We start from the raw sequence: 21,360 nt of genomic DNA on the forward strand, positions 1-21,360 counted from the left end.
TATTTTTTGTTTTTAAGGATTCGTTTGTAGTAGTTTCTATATAGGGTTAAAACCTATGATAAAATTGAGATCAAACTCTTGCAAAATGACAAATCCATTTATTATATTTCCCCCTAATCACTCGTCTACTGAGAACAAATTGAAATGGATTGACGTGAGCCAATATAAAGGTTTTTCTAAGTAAAATGTAATGACAGAACCATTGGACAACATGAACAACTGCCAAAGCCAACTTCTCTACATGAAAATACCTAAGTTCAGGATCAACTAAGCCATGGATTAGATAATAAATCACATAATCCTTAAGGGAATTTTCTTCCTGAACAAGAACCATACCAATGGTTAATCCTGTTGCTGCAAGATACAAGAGGAAAGCTCTGCTATAATCAGGTGTAATCAAAAGAGAATAATAGGTTATTTCATTTTTCAAATCATCGAAGGAGCGTTGAGCAAAGTCATCCCAAATAAATGGGACTCCTTTCTTGTGTAAATTCATAAACCCTTTTGTGATCTCAACATAATTTACAATAAATCTCCTTAAAAAAATGGCTTTTCCTTGGAGACTCTGAAGTTGACGAATACTCGACAGGAGAGGCAACTGAAGTATTGCCTTAACCTTGAAGGGGTCTACACGAAGCCCTTCATTAGACATGATGAATCCCAATAATCGACTAGATGTAACCACAATAAAACACTTATTTGGGTTCAACCGAAATTTGTAGTAATGACATCTTTCAAATACTAAACAAAGGTGCTTCAGATGTTCCATTCTCTTATGAGAGCAAGCAGCTATATCATCCAATTATGCTTCAATCATATGCTTGATGCCATGGAAAGCATTGGACATGGCCTGCTGAAAGCTAGACCCAACATTTTCTAGGCCAAAAGGCATTTTCCTATATGCAAACGTACCCCATGGGAAAATAAATGTTGTCTTATGTTGATCCTCAAGATGAATTGTTATTTGATTATATCGAGAGAATCCATCCATGAAGGAAAATATTTTCCAACACACTCATCGAGGATCTTATTGATAAATGGAGTGGGGAAATTATCTTTAGGACAAGCATTATTCAAATCCCTAAAATCAACGCACATGCGGATTGTTCCTTTCTTTTTATCAACAGAGATCAGATTTGAAACCTATTCAGTCAGAGGAACAACGTAGATGAAACCTGCCCAAAGCAGCTTCTCTACCTCAACCTTAATAGCCACAAATTTCCCAATACTAACTGGTTGAAGCTTTTTTCATACAGTCTTTGCATTTTCATAGGTCTTGATCTCATGCTGAACTATTGAAGGATCGATTCCAGGAATTTCTTCATAAGACCAAGTGCATACATCTTAAAACTCTTTAAAGAGATTGGTATAGATTTTGATTTCTTCACGGGAACACTAAGCTCCAATGAAGATATTCACAATAACATGGGGGTTCATGTAAATGTTCACTGGAATTGTTTCTGAAATACTAGACATGTTACCTTTAGCATAAATATGTGATGGAGCCAAAAGGGTTATGAACATTTCCACTAGAAAAAGGACTAGACAAGTTTGATTCAACCTCACACAATTTAGGGAGAAAATAGGACTGATGATGCAAGTCATCCCACATTATTTCTACACCAATCATTGCTTCTAGGATTGCCTCATCAGATGGTAAAACAATATCAAGGAAATCCATAGCTGAAGTAGAATCCATTGTCCAGACCGAAGCCACATCCACATATTCATCCTTTGATGGGAGAGGGATGGGATCAGAATCTACAGAAATCACAATAGATGTATACATAATTTCCATTGTAGATATTGGACAAGCCATTCCACATACTTGCCTCTCTTCTGATGTGGCAGAAGGAGTGGGCAAGGGCCAAGGATCAGAAAAATAATGAGTTCTAAAAGAAGCATGTCGAGGAACAATCCCGGAATATGAAATGGAATTGACATGAAAAAAAGGAGATGGAAGATCAAAATTTCCCATCAATGAACAATACATTCCAAATCCTATATTCTCAATAGGTTGTTTGGTATTCTTTACCAAGGGAACAGTGGATTCAATAGATGCATTGGGATTGTTAGGAAAATAATCTAATTGATCAAGCGTGACAATTATCCCTTCATGAGGGAAGCATAGGATGTGAAATAAATATGAGGAAATGGCATCCATTGCATAAACCCAGTTGCGACCCAATAAAAAATTGTAATCAGGATTAGCATCTACTATATCTACTTCCACATTAGTAACCTTGCCCCCTACACAAATAGGAAAGGAAGGTAGAATTCCATGAGGCCTATGAGAATGACCATCGAATGTAGTTAAGAGAGTAGGAGAGGGAACAACCTCAGGTGACCCAATAGCCTTCCAACATGACAGATATGATGCATGTGGAATCCCCTTCATAAAGTATAGTTCAAAAGATAGTCTTCTTCCGATATATAGATTTAATCTAGAAAGCCATGTGATAAGGGAGTCTAGTCTTAACATTTGACATATCAAATGTGACTACCATAGAATTATTAGGGTCTACTTTTTCGGTCGCAGTGAGAAAAGCACTCATCTATGTAGGAAGCGAATGGAGTACCTCTAACACCGACATGCAAAAGGGGCTCTCAGCTAAATCTTCAACAACAGAGTAGTTTTGAGTAGCCCTCACATTGGGATTATAGGTCTAACGTTTTGAGGAGCCTTTTGGCATCCTAGGTATAGGATCTATGATGGGCCTCTCAATATGTAGAGGTTCGGAGGTATCCGACACAATTTTAGCTTTCGAAGGTTCAACCTCTCCATAATCATGAGCTCTCATTGAAATTTCAACGTGAGACTTAACCATATATACATTTGATGTAGATTCCCCATCCTGGTTTCCCCCTACAGGGGTTCCAGTACTAGCATTCACTCCAGCAGATAGTTGTTTCCCTTGAGGAAAAGGGTTTGTAAGCATAACCTTGGAACTAGAAGAACCTTGTTGAGCTAATAAGCGTTGAGCATCCTGAATCTTGGGGAAAATATGGATAAGGTGATCCCAATTGCATAACTTACATGGGAACTTAGCCTTCTTCTTATATTCATTTTTTCCCTCACCAGTGTCATCTCTGGGTTTATTGCCATTTCCCTTCCCTCCCTTATCGTTTTTCTTCCCACGTCCCTTTTTCTTCCCATCGGATGGTTTATGTCTTTTTGGATTTGAAGATGGGACAATGTTAAATGCTAAAGGTTGAGAAGGAATAGACATAGTCGTCGTAGTTTGTGGTGCAGAATCATATTGTAGAGACAATTGTTGTAATTGATTCAACAAACTAGTCACATTGCTATCAATCAACCTTATAACACCATCGGCATGGGGACCCACTTTCGGTTTTGCGAGGTCGATTTTCGACCTTGGAGAAGCATGCAAAATATTATAAAGAACCCACAACTGGTAGTAGATGAGATCTAATTTTTGGACTTTGAAGATAACATGTTCTTCAGTGAACACCCTGGAAAGTGACACATCCTTAGAAATATCTGGTTGCAATGGTTTCAACAAACATTCCAGAAGGAATTCATCATGGATATAGGCCTCGATAATTCTCTTCCTTATGCGCCACTTTTGGATGTGGTCAGAAATATGTGTAGCCTTGTCCTGCTCAAAATTATCCAAAAGCTCAATTCTGACATCATAACAGATAGGAAACTGAAAACGGTTTAGAAACATTGTGGCTAAATCACCAAACGTAGAAAATGTACCCCCCATTAACTCGATGTGCCATTTATCCGCATTTCTAGTTAAAGTGCATTGGAATAATCTCAACCTAATGAATCATCAATCAGGGAGTTAGAGGAGCACGAGAAATGGAAAGTGGTTATATGGTCGGCCGGATCCTCACCAGAATTCCCTTCAAATTTAGGAATATCAGACATAATTTTAGTAAGGACCGGAGGCTAAGCCTGGTTGTAATGGATCAGATCATTTGTTAATTTCGAAAGATATGGAAAATCAAGTGTTTCCATCAATGGTATGCGGGAAGGAACGGGAGAATTCCAAGTGGAATTTCCAAAGTTCGAAAAAGAGTATCTTGGATTTGGAGTGGCATCAGGTTGCCACATATTACTCGTAGAAATACCTGAACCATAAGGAAAGCCTTGTAGTATAGGGGTATACACTCCCTCCTGCAAGGTTGATTTCCATAGGAATAATTCCTCCTAGCGGAACATTATATGAAGGGGAAAGACCCTAATAAGGATTCCATGCACTAGCTAAAGGAGGAAAAACTTGTGAAGTATGAGTAGTAGGGAAGGGCATACTCCCCCGTTGAAAAAATAAATGGGAAAAATTCCCTGCCCCAAAACCACTCATAGAAGGATTTACCAAGCCTTGCTTTCCTTGAAAAGGATTAATGTTTTGAGCATGACCAGGGAAAGGCATTGATCCTAAGTTCAACGATGGATTGGAAGGAGGAACATGTCCACTTCCAAATTGAAAAGGCATTGAACTAGTAGCCATCAAAGTCATAGATGTAGAAGCAGCAAAGGGTAAAGTAGAAGATACAAAGGGAATCCCACTAGATGGAATCCTGAAAGGATAAGATCCCATGAAAGGAGTTGAAGGTTGGGTGCCCCCACTCAGAATCGGGATGGAGGTAGAGCCAACAACTACCATACTAGGTGCAATAGTAGATATAGGAATATATCCTCCTCCTACAACTGAGGAAGGAGTATGTACACCAGTAGTATCGGCAGAGCCACTAAGATTAGCCATTGAGAAGAAAGAATGAGAGTGAATCGTGTTAGCCGACCTATGAGTTAGATTACCCATGTATGAAACAACAGAAGGAATATGAGAAGGAAGAGGTTGCGTATGAGTCTCGGGAGGCTCTGAAACGTCTTTGATTTCTACTTCGTCTTCCAGCTAGAAGAATACTCTATCAAGCACCAAAGTGTTACCATATTGATTATGGACTAAACTAGGTTCACCCTATGAAATGAGAGCCCTTGGTGAAGGATCTGTCTCCTTTGCGTTCGCTAACACCGGTTCAAAAGAACCATCAGAATTACTCCTACACCTTCTAGGTGAAAGCAAAACACTCATAGGTGAAATCCCATGAAGCCTTCTAGACCGATGAATTGATCGGTCAGCCACTTTTATATATTAAGATAATTTAAAGACTCAAAACACCTATGGCAAGCTAGGAGCACAGAGAACTCACTAAAAGGATACTAAAGATACAACCAAGCAAACAACTTTCAAGTATTTTCGCTCTAGGTGATTAGGACCAGACATCAAAATACAAGAAATTGAAGATAAGGATCTCCCGAAGTTATTTTAGGATGATGAGGGCCCAAGCCTACTAGTGAAGATATCATAAACAAATACGCTGACCTCCAAACAATATCCTTTGCCAGTGCAAGTACCCAAGCTTCGCAAAGGCACCCTCAAGAAGTACTATGAAGTCATGCAACGTCTTCCTCAGGTACCATGGGAATTCCCCCCCCACAGTGATCTGTGTGGTCCCTAGGAAAGGAAACTAGGGTCACTAGTTGGTGATTAGAAGTCGGGTGGAACAGTTGTGGGAAAATGATCCAAAAAGTAGGAGAGGGGGTATCTTTCTTTCCTTATCTTCACACGTCCTCATGCTTAACTCATGTGTTAGAAGAGATTTTCCGGACAGTTTAATGAGACTATATTTCCACTCTTTAGTAAAATTCTATACTTTCAGTTCAAGTGGCCTTAGAGAGTTTACTCTCCACACACCTATTCCAAGGCCCTAATGTCCTAGACTAGTTGATGTTTCTATGAAAAAAATAAAAAGTCTAGTTCATTTTAGCTATGCATTTATTTTAAGTGGTTTTTATTTAGGAAAAAGGGTAGTGGAAGTGAAACTAATGATGTTATGATGAAAAATAAATCAATAGAAAACCTAGGTTACATGCAAATGCAACACTTATTTTTCTTCAATGAAAGCAATTTCTACACGGGTTCTACGAGAAAACTAAGAAACCAAAATTCTTGTTCTTTTCTTTTAAGCACTCACACATTCAACACCTAATGAAAAACTAAATGATGTCTACAATGCAACCTACCCTAATGCACACTAAAATGTAAATGCAAGATTCAAGTAAATCTCACAAACAAGAAAATGTGAACTCAAAAGAAAAAGCCAATTAACCAAGCAATAAGAAGAAAGTACCAAGAAAGAAACACTTCTGATGTAAAAAGACTCTTAGCCCTAAAGCAAGAATTCACACATTTGTAAAAGACCCAAAAGTAAAAAAATCAAAGAAAAAAACCTAAAACAAATGTTTTTCTTTCTCTTCAAAATATTTAAAGACTACAAGTTTCAGAAAGCAAAAGCAAGTATCAAATTCAAGACCAACAACAAGAAAGACTCAAATCTCACTAGCCATTAATAATCCTTGTTGGACACCTAATCCTCTAAGGGTTGGTATGGAAGTGAAAAATCAAAGGAGTCCAATAGATCACTTGGTATATGAAGACCAAGGGTCACAAGAATGTAATATAAATATATATCTTGCAAATATGAAAAACATCTCATGCTTATTCTTCATATCCGATCCATTTTATGTTCTGTCTCTAACATGGTATCGGAGCACTCCTTTGTTGTTTAGCCTCATAGGCCCTTGTGTCATGTCCCTTCTCAAATAAATTAGTCACAGGGTGCAGCGACACAATTTTTGCATCATTTTTGGCTTAGGAGGAGGACCCCACATGCAAAACTTAGAAACTATAGGCAATTCGACTTTATTTCTGGCAGCTAGTGGAATGCGGGGACCACCCACATGCATAATTCGAACTTGTCCAAGGAATGCGTTGGAGGGAATTAGAACTATTGGAAGGAGGGGCCCACAAGAGGCTAAGGGGGCCCAAAGTGATAAAAGAAGAAGGAGCTCTCCTTTTGCACTATTATGATCATTTTGAAAAACAAACTTACCATGTACGCTTTGCTGCTTAGAGAGTCTACAGGTTGTTTAGCCACGAGTCTTCTGCGGGGAGGATTCAACCTCTACTTCGGGGGACTATCCATGCCCTCCCTAGGGAGGCAGTTCCATAGAGATTGTAGGATTCCCAACATCGATTTACAGTTCACCCATCCACGTAGAGGAGGAGACTACATGTTTTCTAGGCAGCTAGAAATATGCAGAAGAGGATTGAGACAGGCAGGTGGTCTCTACCTTGTTGGGGGTTTTGGGAGCATTAAAGATAGAGGGCTGAGGACATTTTCTTAGAGTTTTGCAACCAGCCAGTCAGTAGTTACATTAGTATGCATTTCTAGGCAAAGGGACTGCGTAGTGGCCTCTAGCATCAATTTCATGGGGCCTAGGAGAGCAGTCATTCAGACCAAGGATCATTCGGGGAGCAAGGAATTGACTATCAAAGGTGAATGTTTCCAGGTGGATTTGCAGGCTATTTCCTACAAATCGAATTTGGTAGTGGTAGTCGAAGATGGGCTCCAAGGAGGACGAAAATCCAAAGTCAAAATTAGAGAAATTCCCTTCTGGGTTTTTCTGGGTTTTGTCCAAGGACTCTAAGGCTGAAAGGGAAGAATTTTCTAGGTGGTTTTTGGGAACATTCCAGCTGGCCGAAGTCAACATATCAACAGTTTACTAGGACACCGCGATGTAAAGTAGTGCAACAACTGAACATCCATCATTTCATCTATTCCATCACTTGGGTTTGATCCAGCTTGTCCTTGAGACAAGCCCAGGTGCACCACTTCATTTATATATTGTACTAGTGCTCCCATATTTCATAACATATGGCTCAACAATTCCATTTTTATAGCGTTTCATGGGTATTTCATGTATGTTTTTAATTTTGTACCACTGCACTGTTTATTTATTTGGAATATCACTCAAATTCTTCTTTAGGAACATTACACATTGACGCAACATCTGCATGAAGCTTTAATGCCTTCCTTCTAAGAATTTCTCTCAGACTATCCATCATACCTATTGCTTGAGATTCTATTTTGTACACATAACACACAAGACTCTGAATCTGATTTCCTGCATTCTTAAGCTTCATTTGACCCCGTTTCATCTCTTCTTCAGCGAGTGTTTCCCTCTCCTACAACTTTATGCTTTAGTTCTTCAATAGATCAATTGATTGTCTAAAGTCCTTCACCTTGTTCTCTGCATTTGCAAGAAAAGACTCTTCACTTTGGAATTGATCAATGGTATGGAGAAATAAAAATATTCTTGGACTTATTATAAGAAGAATACCAATGCCAATAGCAACAATACATGTTGATAATGGGTATTCACAAGCAATAAGTGCACCCTCTTTGAGTTTTCCAAAGAAAGAATATTCGTAAATACTATATTGGCTTCTTAGCTTTGGTAAATATTCCATCATTGTTCTGTAATGAACAGTAGAAATCGCATGCAATTCCCCAAATTGGTCCCTTGTCGATCGAAGTGCAAAGTCAATGGATTCCACCACTGCTCGCTTCAGTTCCTGGGCTCGCTTCCCTGTATAGACATGCCAAGGCTTCACCACCTCAAACTTTTGTATCTCATTCCCTCATTTTTTTTCCTTCAGTAATTATGGATGGAACCTCCACACTCTTTCTTTTTGTTACAACTGCAAATGGAGGAGCAGCATATAGAACATGTGTGGTGATAGGCTAGTTTTATGAGTTTTTCAAAATTTTCATCCTGCATGTAACAAACTAGGCGAGAAAGAGATAGCAGTGGATTGTTGGTTTTGTTCATGAACAACCTATTTAAAATCACTGCATTGAAGCGGCTATTGGTCATCCAACAAGACTGTGTTCTTTCCAAGTGGTTCACGAAGTGAAAGCAAATCGAACATTCATTGAATCAAACTTCCACTTCCACAAGTGCCCAAAATGCAAATGAAAATTTTTCTGTCATTGCATTAATAATATTTCTTCTTCGCTCGGCCTCTTTCAAGAACCAGAGATATTGCAGGTAAGTTCGCTTTCTGGGTTGCTGAAAATTGTACCGTTTAAGACCTGTTGTTGCCCGAAATTCAATCCCGCCACAAAATTACAGGGAGGAAAAAGATTAGCATCCATGTTCATTTTGGTTTGAAGATGAAATTCTTACGATAATCAAATGGGTATCCCTAATTTCCAGGGGTCCAATGGATTTATTTGCCATTCTACCCTAGTGATACACAAAATTCAACAATTCTTCCACAACCAAACAACAATATTAAAACACAGATGCAGGAATTGAGACTGCAACTACTTTGTTGTAGTTGTTGAAACCAAGTTCCCAATGCAACATGTAATGATCATGTATTGTTGATGTGTGTTGGCATAGCTTGTGTACTCTACCAGCTTCATGTCAAATGGTTCAAGATGCTTCATATATTTCTCCACTACACATATGAGATTTGGAGCAGCGTGGTCATCTCTAGTGGTCGTTTTTTAGTGAGCAGCGTATGATCTAGAATCTTGAATGGTTTTGTACTTTTTTGGACATGTCACTGAAGATCCTCTACGTAGTTTCCATACTATCTATTACTATTCTTTTCCACTACACTGACACCTGCTCGTATTCTTAGAATCGATCTTGTTTGAATCCATTATATATTGTGTATTCATTGCATCATATTGGTATGAATTAGTTCATGTAAAAAAAATTTGCGTTGTATAACTTTGACAAGAACACTTCATGGTTATGATATCGTTAAGCTAGGTCAAACAAGGGAGTTTCCAACATGCATAAGAGTTGCAGTGTCGACTGAACTTAGAGGGAAAGTTTATTAGAGTGGAGAAAATACCCTAGCAAACCTTGGTAGAAGGGCATGTTAAAGTTGCCCTTAACATCATATTCATAGTTGAGTTTCTCATAGGTGAAGGACACTCATATTTTTGAGATAGTATTTCCTATTAAAACTATCAATTTGATAATCCCTTTTGTAGCTTGAGTCTATTATTGAAGAATAGTCCTTAGAAGATTCATCACCACTTTCCCATTTTATTTCTTTGATCATTATCATTTTGTACTGCAATAATTGGTGGTTGGAAACTATTGTTGATTGGCGTATTGTTCTGATGCGGATTTGCAACAACACTGTACATTTGGTTTCTTAACACTTTGCCCATTTGTTGAACGTGAGGTGTTAACTAAATGGCTGGAATTACTGAGTTATTAAAGGTTCTAGATACACTCATACTCTTCACTATTGAGTCTGGTACCACGAAATTCATCAAAGACACTCTCACAGATATTCAAATCTCCCTACAAAATGCACAAGACAAAACTAATTTTTTGGAACTAGAACCTCAGTTTCAGTGAGAAGAATTAAAACATAAGAGTTTTCATTCTGAACCTGTTTCTATTTAGAAAATTCAGACGGACTCCCATCAGCTTCCAGAAAATAATCATGAGATTAATATTGATTCAGATGTAGTACCCAGCTCAAGAGAAGAGTTACATGTAGAAGCAGAAATTCAACATACGTTTCCCAAGCCCATCATCAGACCTTGGGAAGAGCTTGTCCATAACAAGCACAAAACTAGTCTTGGATATGACAAGGATGTGTCCTTTCATATTCCAGATTACTCAAAGCCCATCTAGTTTCAGAGTGTTGGATTTCTTTATGACAATTCATCTTCAGTTGTTCCAAATTCTGGTCCTCTTCCATAACAGCCACAATAGATTGTTAAATTCCAACATTGTGACCGAGTTTTCCATATGAAAGATCACTTTTTTTATCTTCATCCATGTGAGCACTGTCATAAAACCACTCATTCTTCAGACAGATGCTTCAAAAACAAGCCTCCTGCAAGAAAAAAGATTCATCTTGGATGGATAGCTTCGTGGCAATGGGCTTCAATAACCAAGAAGATATTTCAGTCATATGTCAGAACTTGTTCTTGAGTATTGAACAATCTTGCAGTTGAGTTTTCACCATCTTCTCACCTTTCATCTGACAAGGGGGTAATTGTTGGTCATATACAAGCTTCAAAGCCACATCAAGTGAGCATGAGCCACAACCCGCCATACTAGATTCAAAGGTGTAGCCAAAGATAGAGATGCCCCTGAGCGTGCCTTTGGTTGGTGGTCAACCTTAAACCATCTATGCGGGGTTGAGACCTCCCTTTTCAAGTTCATATTCTCCCTCTTCAAAGAATTGGGAACACTTCCTCTAGCAGAAGACTTCAACTTCTTGCTATTTTTGGAAGAGTTCTCAGAATTTCATTAAGCATTCTAGAGTTGGTGGTCATCCTTAAACCATCGTAGGTTGAGACCTACCTTTTCAAGTTGAGGTTCTCCTTTTTATGCAGGTTGTAGACCGACCTTCTTCCAAGTTTAAGGTATCCCTATTCAAAGCATTAAGGAGCACTTCCTCTAGCACAAGACCTCAGCTTCTCGCAAGATTTGGAAGAGTTCCAAGAACTGTACTAAGTGTTCAAGTGTTGGTGGTCATCTTTAAACCACCAGCTTATGCCAACATTGCAGAGAGCACATTCAACGTAGTGCTTCCATTCATTTTTTCACATTTTGTGTTATGACTCTCTTATTAGACTCATACATACCCCTTCATATTAAGGGGAGAATGTTAGATTCCTAACCCTCTAAGGGTTGGTGTGGAAGTTGAACAGTCAAAGGGAGTCTAAGAGACCACTTGGTATATGAAGACCAAGGGTCACTAGAATGTAATATAAATATATATCTTGTGAATATGAAAAACATCTCACGTGTGTTCTTCATAACTGATCCATTTTATGTTGTGTATCTAACGATCCCAAAAATTAAAAGACTAATGTGAATAAGACACAAAAACAACTCAAGTGATTTGGTCAAGAAGATACAAGAAATTCTGGAAATCAGAAAGATTTCAGGGAACTGACATCTCTTATGTACACAAGAATTGCAAAAAAAAATTCAAACAACTAATGAAAAGAAAAAAACAAGCCAACTTCAAGAATATGAAAGAAGAAATCAAGAAAATTGGGTTATAAACAAATTGCAAGAGCAACCAACTATCCCAACAGTACAGAACAATCAGACACTTCCCAAAGAAAGTCTAAAATCCAAATTTAAGTATAAAGGCTTCAAAAACTACAAACCCTAGGTTGACATAAGTTTTTCACCAAAGAGATGGAAGAAATTGACAACAATTGATAAAAAGATGATTTCAAACCTCATTTAAACAAGAAAGACACAAGAAAACATGGTCAAACCCCCGTCAAAAGAGAGAAATGAAAAAATTCAATTTTTCAATCTATACGCGACTGTGTAACTCTAGAAACGCATATGTACACAATTGTTTTTGAAGAAATTAGTGTATACACAGGTTTCTTTAGAATAAAATGTGTATGTACACTTCTATATACAACAAAAGGAGCATATAAATGGAAAACTAGGGAAAAATAAAAATATAGCCTTGATCCAAGAGATCAGGATGAATGGCCAGAATGCCTAAGAGTCAAGAAGGCTATAAAAAATCAAGAAACAACAAACCAAAACACATATCAAAGAATTACAACCCTTCTAGGAAATACTTGATGGTATTCCCGAGTGAAATTGCTAATTCTGTTGGTGGGAAAAGTTCCCTAAGGTAAGGGTTGACAACCTCAACAGAGCAGAACAAGAAAATCAACAAGAAGCAGTCAAGCAAGCATGACAAACATGTGAATTATTAAATTTAGACTTGGAAACTTACTCAAAGGTCCTACGTTTGATGATGTTCCCATAAGGCCCAAACCCTCTGCTTCATCCAAATTCGAGTAGACCTGCAAGTAAATTTGCAGAAGCATATACATGATATATAATTCAATGTGCATACATAAAAGATATGTTAGATCATCATATATAAACATAGAAATTGCTATTCATGAGACAATAACATATCAAGAACAAGACATGAGATTCTTTATTGATAATCAACAATAGGTACAAGAAAGGTATAGCTTGATCCAAGCCAAAGCATCGATGAAGCCTTCCTCTAGATCCTTCCAGCTTGAGCCACGAATACAACCTCTCTAACAAATGCAATGAGATGTTATAAAGATGATGAACATCTCTGCAAAGGAAACAAGGGTTTCCATAGAAACTGGGAGTGCAAGAGGAACAAGAAAATCAGACTTGATCTGGGAGAAAAATGGGTATATTGTCGATATCCCTTCGCTTATGTCTTTTAGGCCTACCCAAGGTGTGTATATATACCACCTGAAATTAGTTAATTCAGTTGTGCTATGGGCCCCTATAGGTGGGATCTTGGTAAAACTCGTGAACCCTACCCAAAAAATGGCATATTATTATATTTTTTTCATATTTATAAAGGTATATGCATGTACACAGTTATAGAACCCGCGTATGTACGCACTTTTGAATGGGCAGTTTCTCGTATGGAATTTGAAATATATTTTTTTTAATATAGGATCACGTCTACATGGGAAAAGGCTACCCAAGGCCATACAAGAGAATCAAGTATAAGTGAGTGCTAAATTATGCTATAACATATGGATATTAACTCTTTCCTCTATGAGAATCCATTGCTAAGTTCTACTATTGTTTATTGATAGTTTCTAATGTTTGTTTCTGAGAGAAGCCCTGGCTTAAGCTAAATGAAAAATTAAATGTCGTTGTGTTTGATAAAGAACTGAGATCCACCATGGCTACATTTCTGATGTTGATCTGGTTGTTGATGTTTATATGAAGAAATTGGAATGATTGTGAATCCCCTTGAAGAGGGAACACTGATTACATAACATCATATTATGGACCATCTCCTATAAGTTATGTGTGATGAGACCATGTGGTCTGGGAGATGTATTGATGATTCCTCCTATATTAGGTTATGTGTTGTGAGACATTGTTGTCCAGGACATGTATTCATGGTTCCTCCTATAGGTTTTGTGTTGTGAGACCTTATGGTATGAAAGATGTATTCCTCCTATAGGTTGTGTGCCATGAGACCTTGTGGTCCAGGAGATGTATTCCTCCTATAGGTTATGTGTCGTGAGACATTGTTGTCTAGGAGATGTAGTGATGATTCCTCCCATAGGTTGTGTGTTGTGAGACATTATTTTCTAGGAGATGTATTTATGATTCCTCCCTTAGACTTTGTGTCATGAGACATTATTGTCTTCGAGATGTATTGATGATTCCTCTCGTAGGTTGTGTTCCACGAGACATTTTTTTCATGTATTGATGATTCCTCCTGTAGGTTGTGTGTTGTGGGACCTTGTGGTCCAAGAGATGTATTCCTCAAGTAGGCTATGTGTCGTGAGACATTGTTTTCCAGGAGATGTATTGATGATTCCAACTATAGGTTGTGTGTCATGAGACCTTCTGGTCAAAGAGATGCTTTGTTTGTTCCTCCATTGGGTTTTTTTCCATGATACCTCGTGGTCAGGGAGATGCTTTGAGATGGATGCTATGTATCTTTCATTATGTTGTGTTTGAGAGAAATAAAAACTTGGATTGTGTTATTTTCCTTAGGTTGTGGGGCGTTTGGTCAAGAAGATTGATCTTAAGAGAGAATTAAAAGCTACATCCCTAGCTAAGAGGGAGTGTTGAAAAATAATGTAGCTATGGTCGACATTTTTCATTGCAAAAAACATAAAGAAGAAATTGATTTGCTTCATTTACAAGTTGACCCAAACAAACCTACAAGTCGACTCCAAAGGGATGTCCATGTCGGCCCATTAGGGCTAATTAGCCCACATATGATGTCTATATATATGGGCTCATTAGTACTCATTTCTACCTAACCAATTCATCAAACATCCAATTTTCAATTAGAGAAGTAATACCACACATACGTAGGACAAAAATATGACTATTACAATTGCGTTGAATTTATTTTGGTATTTACATTAACTAAAGTTTGGCTTGGGATTATTCACATTCATTCCACCACAAACCTAACCTCTTTGAAGGCTGAATAGCTATAAAAAGTTCTTTTATTCTTGGGACTATGATTTCGCTCCTTTTGCAAGTTGTTGACCTAAATTGACAGGGGGTTTTTTACAGTGAATTTGGATCGAGCCTCTATGGACATCTTAGGACTATTTTTTAGCCTCTTGTGATAGGGACCTTAGACCAGAATTTCAGCCTCTTTGGGAAAATCTTATTCATTGGACAAAAGTTGATTATCTCTCTTACTATTGGAAAATTTTGATTGGTATTTCACTGAAGACCGTTTTTGGATTTGTTGGAACAAATTTGATATAACTTTGATGGACATAATCTCTCTCTCATAAAGAAATAATTTTGGGTTTTTCCCAAACTGTAAACCTACTCCTAGTGTCTCTTGTCTCTTGTTTATTGTATACTATCCATTGTCTACTATGATCTCTATTTATTGCTCTTGTGGAAGAATTAATGGTTGAAGTTTTTCATGTATAGCTACTTATTGATTAAAATATAAATGAGGAATTTTTTGCATGAATAGAAGATGTTATAAATTGTGAAAATCTATTCTAGCCATTGTAACACTAGAATTTCAACATCTTCGTCAAGTAAAATTGAAACCAAATAAATGAGAGCACAATTATATGAATCAGTGAATGCCTCTGTGTGTTGAGAGTGGCTTGAATTGTTGGAGAGGCATCCAAACAGAGTTATATAGTGTTAGTAAGGGAGGCCAGAATGTCGTGTTCCAGAAGCAGAAGGAATATTTTTTTTACCATCCATAAGCATATGTGTGCCACCATGGCATGGTTCCAACCATCAAAGTTCCAACTTCCAGGATATCCATAATCCGACAAATTTCTTAGCAAGTTGCCACCCTCCACATGACACTTTATTATAGTGCTCGTTTTTTTTAAACTACTAGAAATAAAAATTTACAATTTTTTTGACGTGTAATTTTATCTCAGCACTTTTGGGACTTTACTAGAACCCGCTTGATGGGCTACAATGGGTTCAATTTTGAACCATGGTAGCACTTGGTTTTTACTCTTTTACTTCGATTTTATTGGTATCCTTATCAAAGTGGTGTGATGGGAAAAGATACTATTACATTAGATATTTTTCCTTATAGAAAAAATAGTGGGAAAGCAAAGTCGTTTTTTGGTATCTACATCAAAGTGGTGCCATTGGAAAAAAATTATTAAAAAGGAAAAAAGGGGCAATTTTTCTGTACATCAAGCAAATCCTAGTCCATAGTTGCATTTTTTTAAGAATAATAATTAAGAAAAAATTCTTAAAAAATGCAAATCTAAGTAGTCTCTCGGTTTAATATGATATATGTGTAATATGATATATTGATTATTTTTAGAACTTTGAGAAAGTTACTATAAGAGTAACAAAAATTATTATATTGTGAATATTTATAAGCATATTATATAGCCACATTAGTAAATATTAGGGAAATATTTAACTATCTTTCAGAAGCAATTCAATATTTCATATATTGTGTTGTATATTTGAAACTTTAATTTAAGGATGGATGGATCATCCAATCATATAATTAGAGATGGGATAAAGTTAAAACTTTGACTTGTAAAACAAAATTAAATGGGTAGGTGCACAGAATTGGTTTCATGTTGGTTTCCAAATTCATTGCAGATTTTTGAAATAATGTAATCATGTTTTAAGAATGGACACTTATCCATGTTTAAGTAGCTTCAACTTTTGTCAAAACTCCATGTAGTCAAAATTGCCTCCTAGACAAATTGCATTTGATTTTTATTTATGTTAAAAATCATACACATATCATAAACATGTATATGTTGTTTTGTCTACAAAAGTTTAAAAAACCACAATTTTTGTCCATTATATTTGTTAAGTTATACAAATTATGTAAATTTGTAGAAAAAAATGTTGTGTTAAACATGGTTTTTATTATTTTTGTTATGAAACAAAAACTTGATATAAACCCAATCTCTAATCGTAATCACCCTTACAAGATCTATGCACATTAATTAATCATCACTTAGATGAACTCATAAACCCAATTGATGAGCTTAATGACGCTAGCCATATTACTGAGAGTACATTAATTTTTTGTTTTTTAAAGAAATGTCAACAAATGGATTTGCAGATTTCTTATTCTACTATTGCAATGCTAAGCTAATCTAAATTCATGTTTTAAGTTGTACTTGGAATTTATAATTTTAATTATATCAAACTGTTTCATGGTTATTACAACATATATTTTGATAAATTTTGTATCCATTTTTGTGTGAACTTCAACATCGATAGGAATCATGGATTATGGTTGTGTTTGATTTATTAAAGTTGTTTATTTCATTAAATTAATAAAGGTAACATGCTCATGTTCTATTGAGTTCCATTTTCCAAATGAATTGAATTCTAATTGGGAATTATCTTTGGGGTTTAATATTAGACTTGACAAGGGGCTTATAACCCTCATCAACAAGGTTAGACATATAAGGGAGATATAAAATAAGGTGAAGGGGACTTCATGAAGGTGATCTATCACATTAGGGTAGTAATTGAGAGATATTTTATTATTAGCTAGATCGTATATGAATATAGCACAAGGAACCACTACACAAGGGACCCCCTAGTAGGTAAGCATGTATGTTACTAACCAACTATGAAATAAATAAATAAAAATGAATTATAAATATATTATTTTCTCATTTTGAATTTCTTTTAGATTAGTGTGAGAATCTCAAACACCCATTATTTCAAGTAAGTTGGAGAAAGAACACCAATAAACATATGAAGTTTATAACAAAAGCTAATTGATAAAAATATATTATTATTTAAAATGGGAATAAGAAATATCTTATTTAACACACACACACAAATAAATAATGAAAGGGTAAAGAAATAATGAACAAAACTCATTACACATATATAAATAAATAGATACAAAAAAAAGTCTTTGTTTCCTTAAATTCAAGAAAACAAAATACATAGGCTATAAATTTATAGCCCTATAGGTAGTATCTAGGAAAAAAGAACTAGATAATATAATTTACATGTACATCTATGTATAAAGAACCATTCATTGTTTCATTTATATGAAATGTGTTAGTAGAAAATTTTCAAAAATAGTATGATCTTCTATCGATAATTTCCATTGTTGTTTATTTTTCTACTCTTCATTTCTTTCAACTACAATCGAGCTGCTATAACCAAAAGACTATATTGGGCATATACAACATCTGAATGACAGTCTTGAAAAACAATGTGGTCTTTACATTTTTTTACTTTTTCAAATAAATGTCCCATTAACACCATTGAACCAACTAGATATGTATAATTTTAAGGATCACTAAACTCTTGCATCAATGTAATTTTTGACTTTGTGCATCGCAATAAATAATAATGTGTTTTCTCTATATTATCTTCTAGTGCAACGACAACAAAGAAATCACCTTCTCTAACCATATCAGAAATATGATCATAATCCTTGTTAATGACAACCACTTCATTGTCCATCTCTGCATTGGTCATCCTTCCAAATGGGGCAATGCTCTCAATTATTCGTGTATCCATGGTTTGACATATTTGTTATTGTGGTTTACACACTCATCGATGGACTCTATATCATCAGTACATGTAGGAAAAAAGAAAAAGTACTTTCGTTTCTAAATTAAGGATATATTTGTCATATTATCACTTCTAATGGAGTGAAAACCTCTTTTTCCATGGATTTCTTGACAATTATATGGCAACAATATATCGAAATCACCGATCGCAAAGTTCCAAAAGTACCTGCTTGACAAAAAAAAATCATGTAAGTCAAGTTTCTTGAAATAAATATATCTTTTCGATAGAAATACACACCCACACACATGCACATGTATATATTTATATACATGAATCTATACACTTACATATACACATGATCCATACTTTGATTCAAAACATGGATTAAATGTTGTTTGCACCAACTAAGAATATTAGATGAATCTACAAATCGAGAATCAGAGTGATCTAATTGATGCCTCCTAAGTACACATTTTATGCATGCCCTAGCATCATCATGCTCTCCTTTTCCATGCCCCATATCAAAGAAATTCCATGTATGACAAATGCTAGTTTTCTTATGAAGATGAGACAACCATAAGAATGATCATGTTGCTTTAAATTGACTAACACAACCATCTAACCATACCCAGTGTTCTTTAAATGTGATACGTCGTCTCAATAATTTTTCATAAATAACATTAAAGAAATGTTGAACAAAACATATATAGTTTGTAGATCATCACTAATGTAGAAATGGTACTCTTTAACCACTTCATAATTATTTTCATTACTATCGGAACCATTGATACCAAGCTCTTCATGTGCATTCAAAATATACACAAGTATAGAGACCTAGTTTGAATGATAATATTCACTTTGTATGTCCTTCTGTGGAGAAAATGTGTAATTCTCAGCAAAATCATCCACCGATAATGTTGTTCCCTTTGGGAACACATCTTGTAATTGCTTGAATTGTAAGCCCTGTCATCGTGTTATATGAGAGTGCTCAATATACTTATATATTTTCTCCACAAACTTTTCCATAAAAGATGTCATGAAAATTTCATCTTCAAGTAAACCAATATATCTTGGTGTTGTCGTTGAATTTGTAACAAGAGTGTACCTAACATATTCACAACTTCTCCACTTCATAGTGATATTTGAAAATCGTGAATCTTGGGATCAATAGGATACTTAGCATCACAGATTGCCAAATGATAACATTCTTTTCATTCTTTTCCCCCAACACATTCTTTCTTATAAAATAATTGGTCATTTTCTCGTGCACATAATATCTTAGATAAAAAATTATGAACACTTAGGAAGGGGATCATTGGACCAATATTGTATGTCAAATTTTAGAAATGTCTTATAATATAATTGGAATTCTACATGGCATAGATAACAACAAGTGTCACGAACAGTGATATGCCTGGCATACCATGGCTTAAGCTTCACAAATTTGCTAAGGGAAATCTTCACATCAGCATTACTCTCCATAAAATTATGGAATAATTCCACTTGACTGACCTATGTTATATGTTTGGCATGAGTCCCATAAACCCCACTTGATATACAATGTCACACACTGTCTTTTTCATTTGGTGACACACAAGAATTCAAATGCCAAAACTCTTTCATCCTATCTCTCACATGATCTGGAAGTTTATTTTGATAGGATTGCCTATAATATTAGCCCAACATGCAAGTTCATAGTTGTCATCTAATTCAACCATAAAATTTGTATTCTTGCATAGACTTTTTCTTGAAAATTTTTACATTATTGTTCTTGTTAACATCAACCAATTTGATGCAGTTCTTTTTCGACAACATTTGTGAACAATGCTCTATGAGCACTTTTGCCATATTGATATTGATTTTTTGCAAGTGTGCCAAGGGATGATGTCATATTTTTTTATACCAACTCATTTATCTGCACCTCATTGGAATCTCCAATGCCTAATAATTGAATTGCATTTCTTAGAGCTTTGTGTTTCAAAAATATATGTAACATTTAAGCTTGTGCTATGATAGATTTACCTTAAAAAACTTTTTAATCACCACATTTACTTTATATCGAACTGTTCATTCAATCATTGGTGGACCCATTTCTTTAATTTTAGTTGGATGCATATTCTTTAGAAAATTATCTTCAAAGACAATGTTCTTGTAACTTACAATTAAATTTCCATGTTTTTCTAGATGTGGTAGGATCTCGTTGCGAGTTAGATGTTGTCCCTGCATAAATAAATATAAATTTATAATTTAAACTTAACATTTACAAGTTGAATATTTTTAAAATATTTAAATGTTGACTTTGAAATAATTTAATCTAAAGACAACAAAATTCAAAATTTAAAACATTAATTGACTCACTAGTACTATCGACATCAATATTGACTTTTCCATTTATGAGGTTGATATTCTTGTTGACAAGTTCCTCGACATATCTCATTTCCTCATCATTTTCATGTACATCCACATCTCTTTCAAGCTCTCTATTTTGTACCTCCACATCTCCTTCAGGTTCTCTATTTTGTACCTTCACATCTCCTTTAAACTCTCTATTTGGCACCTCCACATTTTTTTCAGGCTCTCTATTTTCCCTTAGCGTTGTCCTCTTTGCTTGTAGTTTCTCATTTTTTCATTTAAATAAGTTCTTGTGCTATTTCACTTTCTATTGTAGCGGCTACAACCACCCTCCAAAATTTTTCCTTCGTTTTGTTTTGGAGCCTCCCTCCTTAAAATATTAGTAGCTTGTCTTGCACTGCTCAGGTACTTGTGTTTCATTCAAGTTTATCTTTCACTTTGCAGCTTGTGTTCGCTTACTTTCTATGTTGATTAACCACAAGATGACCCCGTGGCTTGGTTTGTGCTGTCTTAGAAGACTATGCAGTCCTAGAGGGCAGCCTACCTTTCTCTTAGGAATTGCGCAGAGAAGCCCGACATTCAGCCTTTCTCTCTAGAATTGCACAGAGCAGCCC

At 35.8% G+C, this 21,360-nt stretch overlaps 2 protein-coding genes across 2 annotated transcripts in view; both read right to left on the minus strand.

Moving 5' to 3' along the window:
- Positions 1 to 6,569: 6,569 nt before the first annotated feature.
- Positions 6,570 to 18,400, minus strand: LOC149222687 (RGS1-HXK1-interacting protein 1-like). The gene is given in 3 exon segments (XM_089387652.1): positions 6,570 to 6,615; positions 7,876 to 8,486; positions 18,290 to 18,400. Coding segments are annotated over 3 exon segments (768 nt in total).
- Positions 18,401 to 18,577: 177 nt separating this feature from the next.
- Positions 18,578 to 21,360, minus strand: part of LOC149222688 (oxysterol-binding protein-related protein 1C-like) — a 450,258-nt gene continuing 447,475 nt past the window's right edge. Inside the window, exon 10 of the mRNA XM_089385583.1 lies at positions 18,578 to 18,619. Coding sequence (XP_089241709.1) covers positions 18,593 to 18,619 — 27 coding nt within the window. The 3' untranslated portion in view covers positions 18,578 to 18,592. The remainder of the gene's footprint in view (positions 18,620 to 21,360) is intronic.

The sequence above is a fragment of the Pinus tabuliformis genome, chromosome Q (genome assembly GCF_031772625.1).
Source record: "Pinus tabuliformis cultivar Carrire ecotype Pingquan chromosome Q, CPIR1, whole genome shotgun sequence".
Classification (NCBI taxonomy): Eukaryota; Viridiplantae; Streptophyta; class Pinopsida; order Pinales; family Pinaceae; genus Pinus; species Pinus tabuliformis.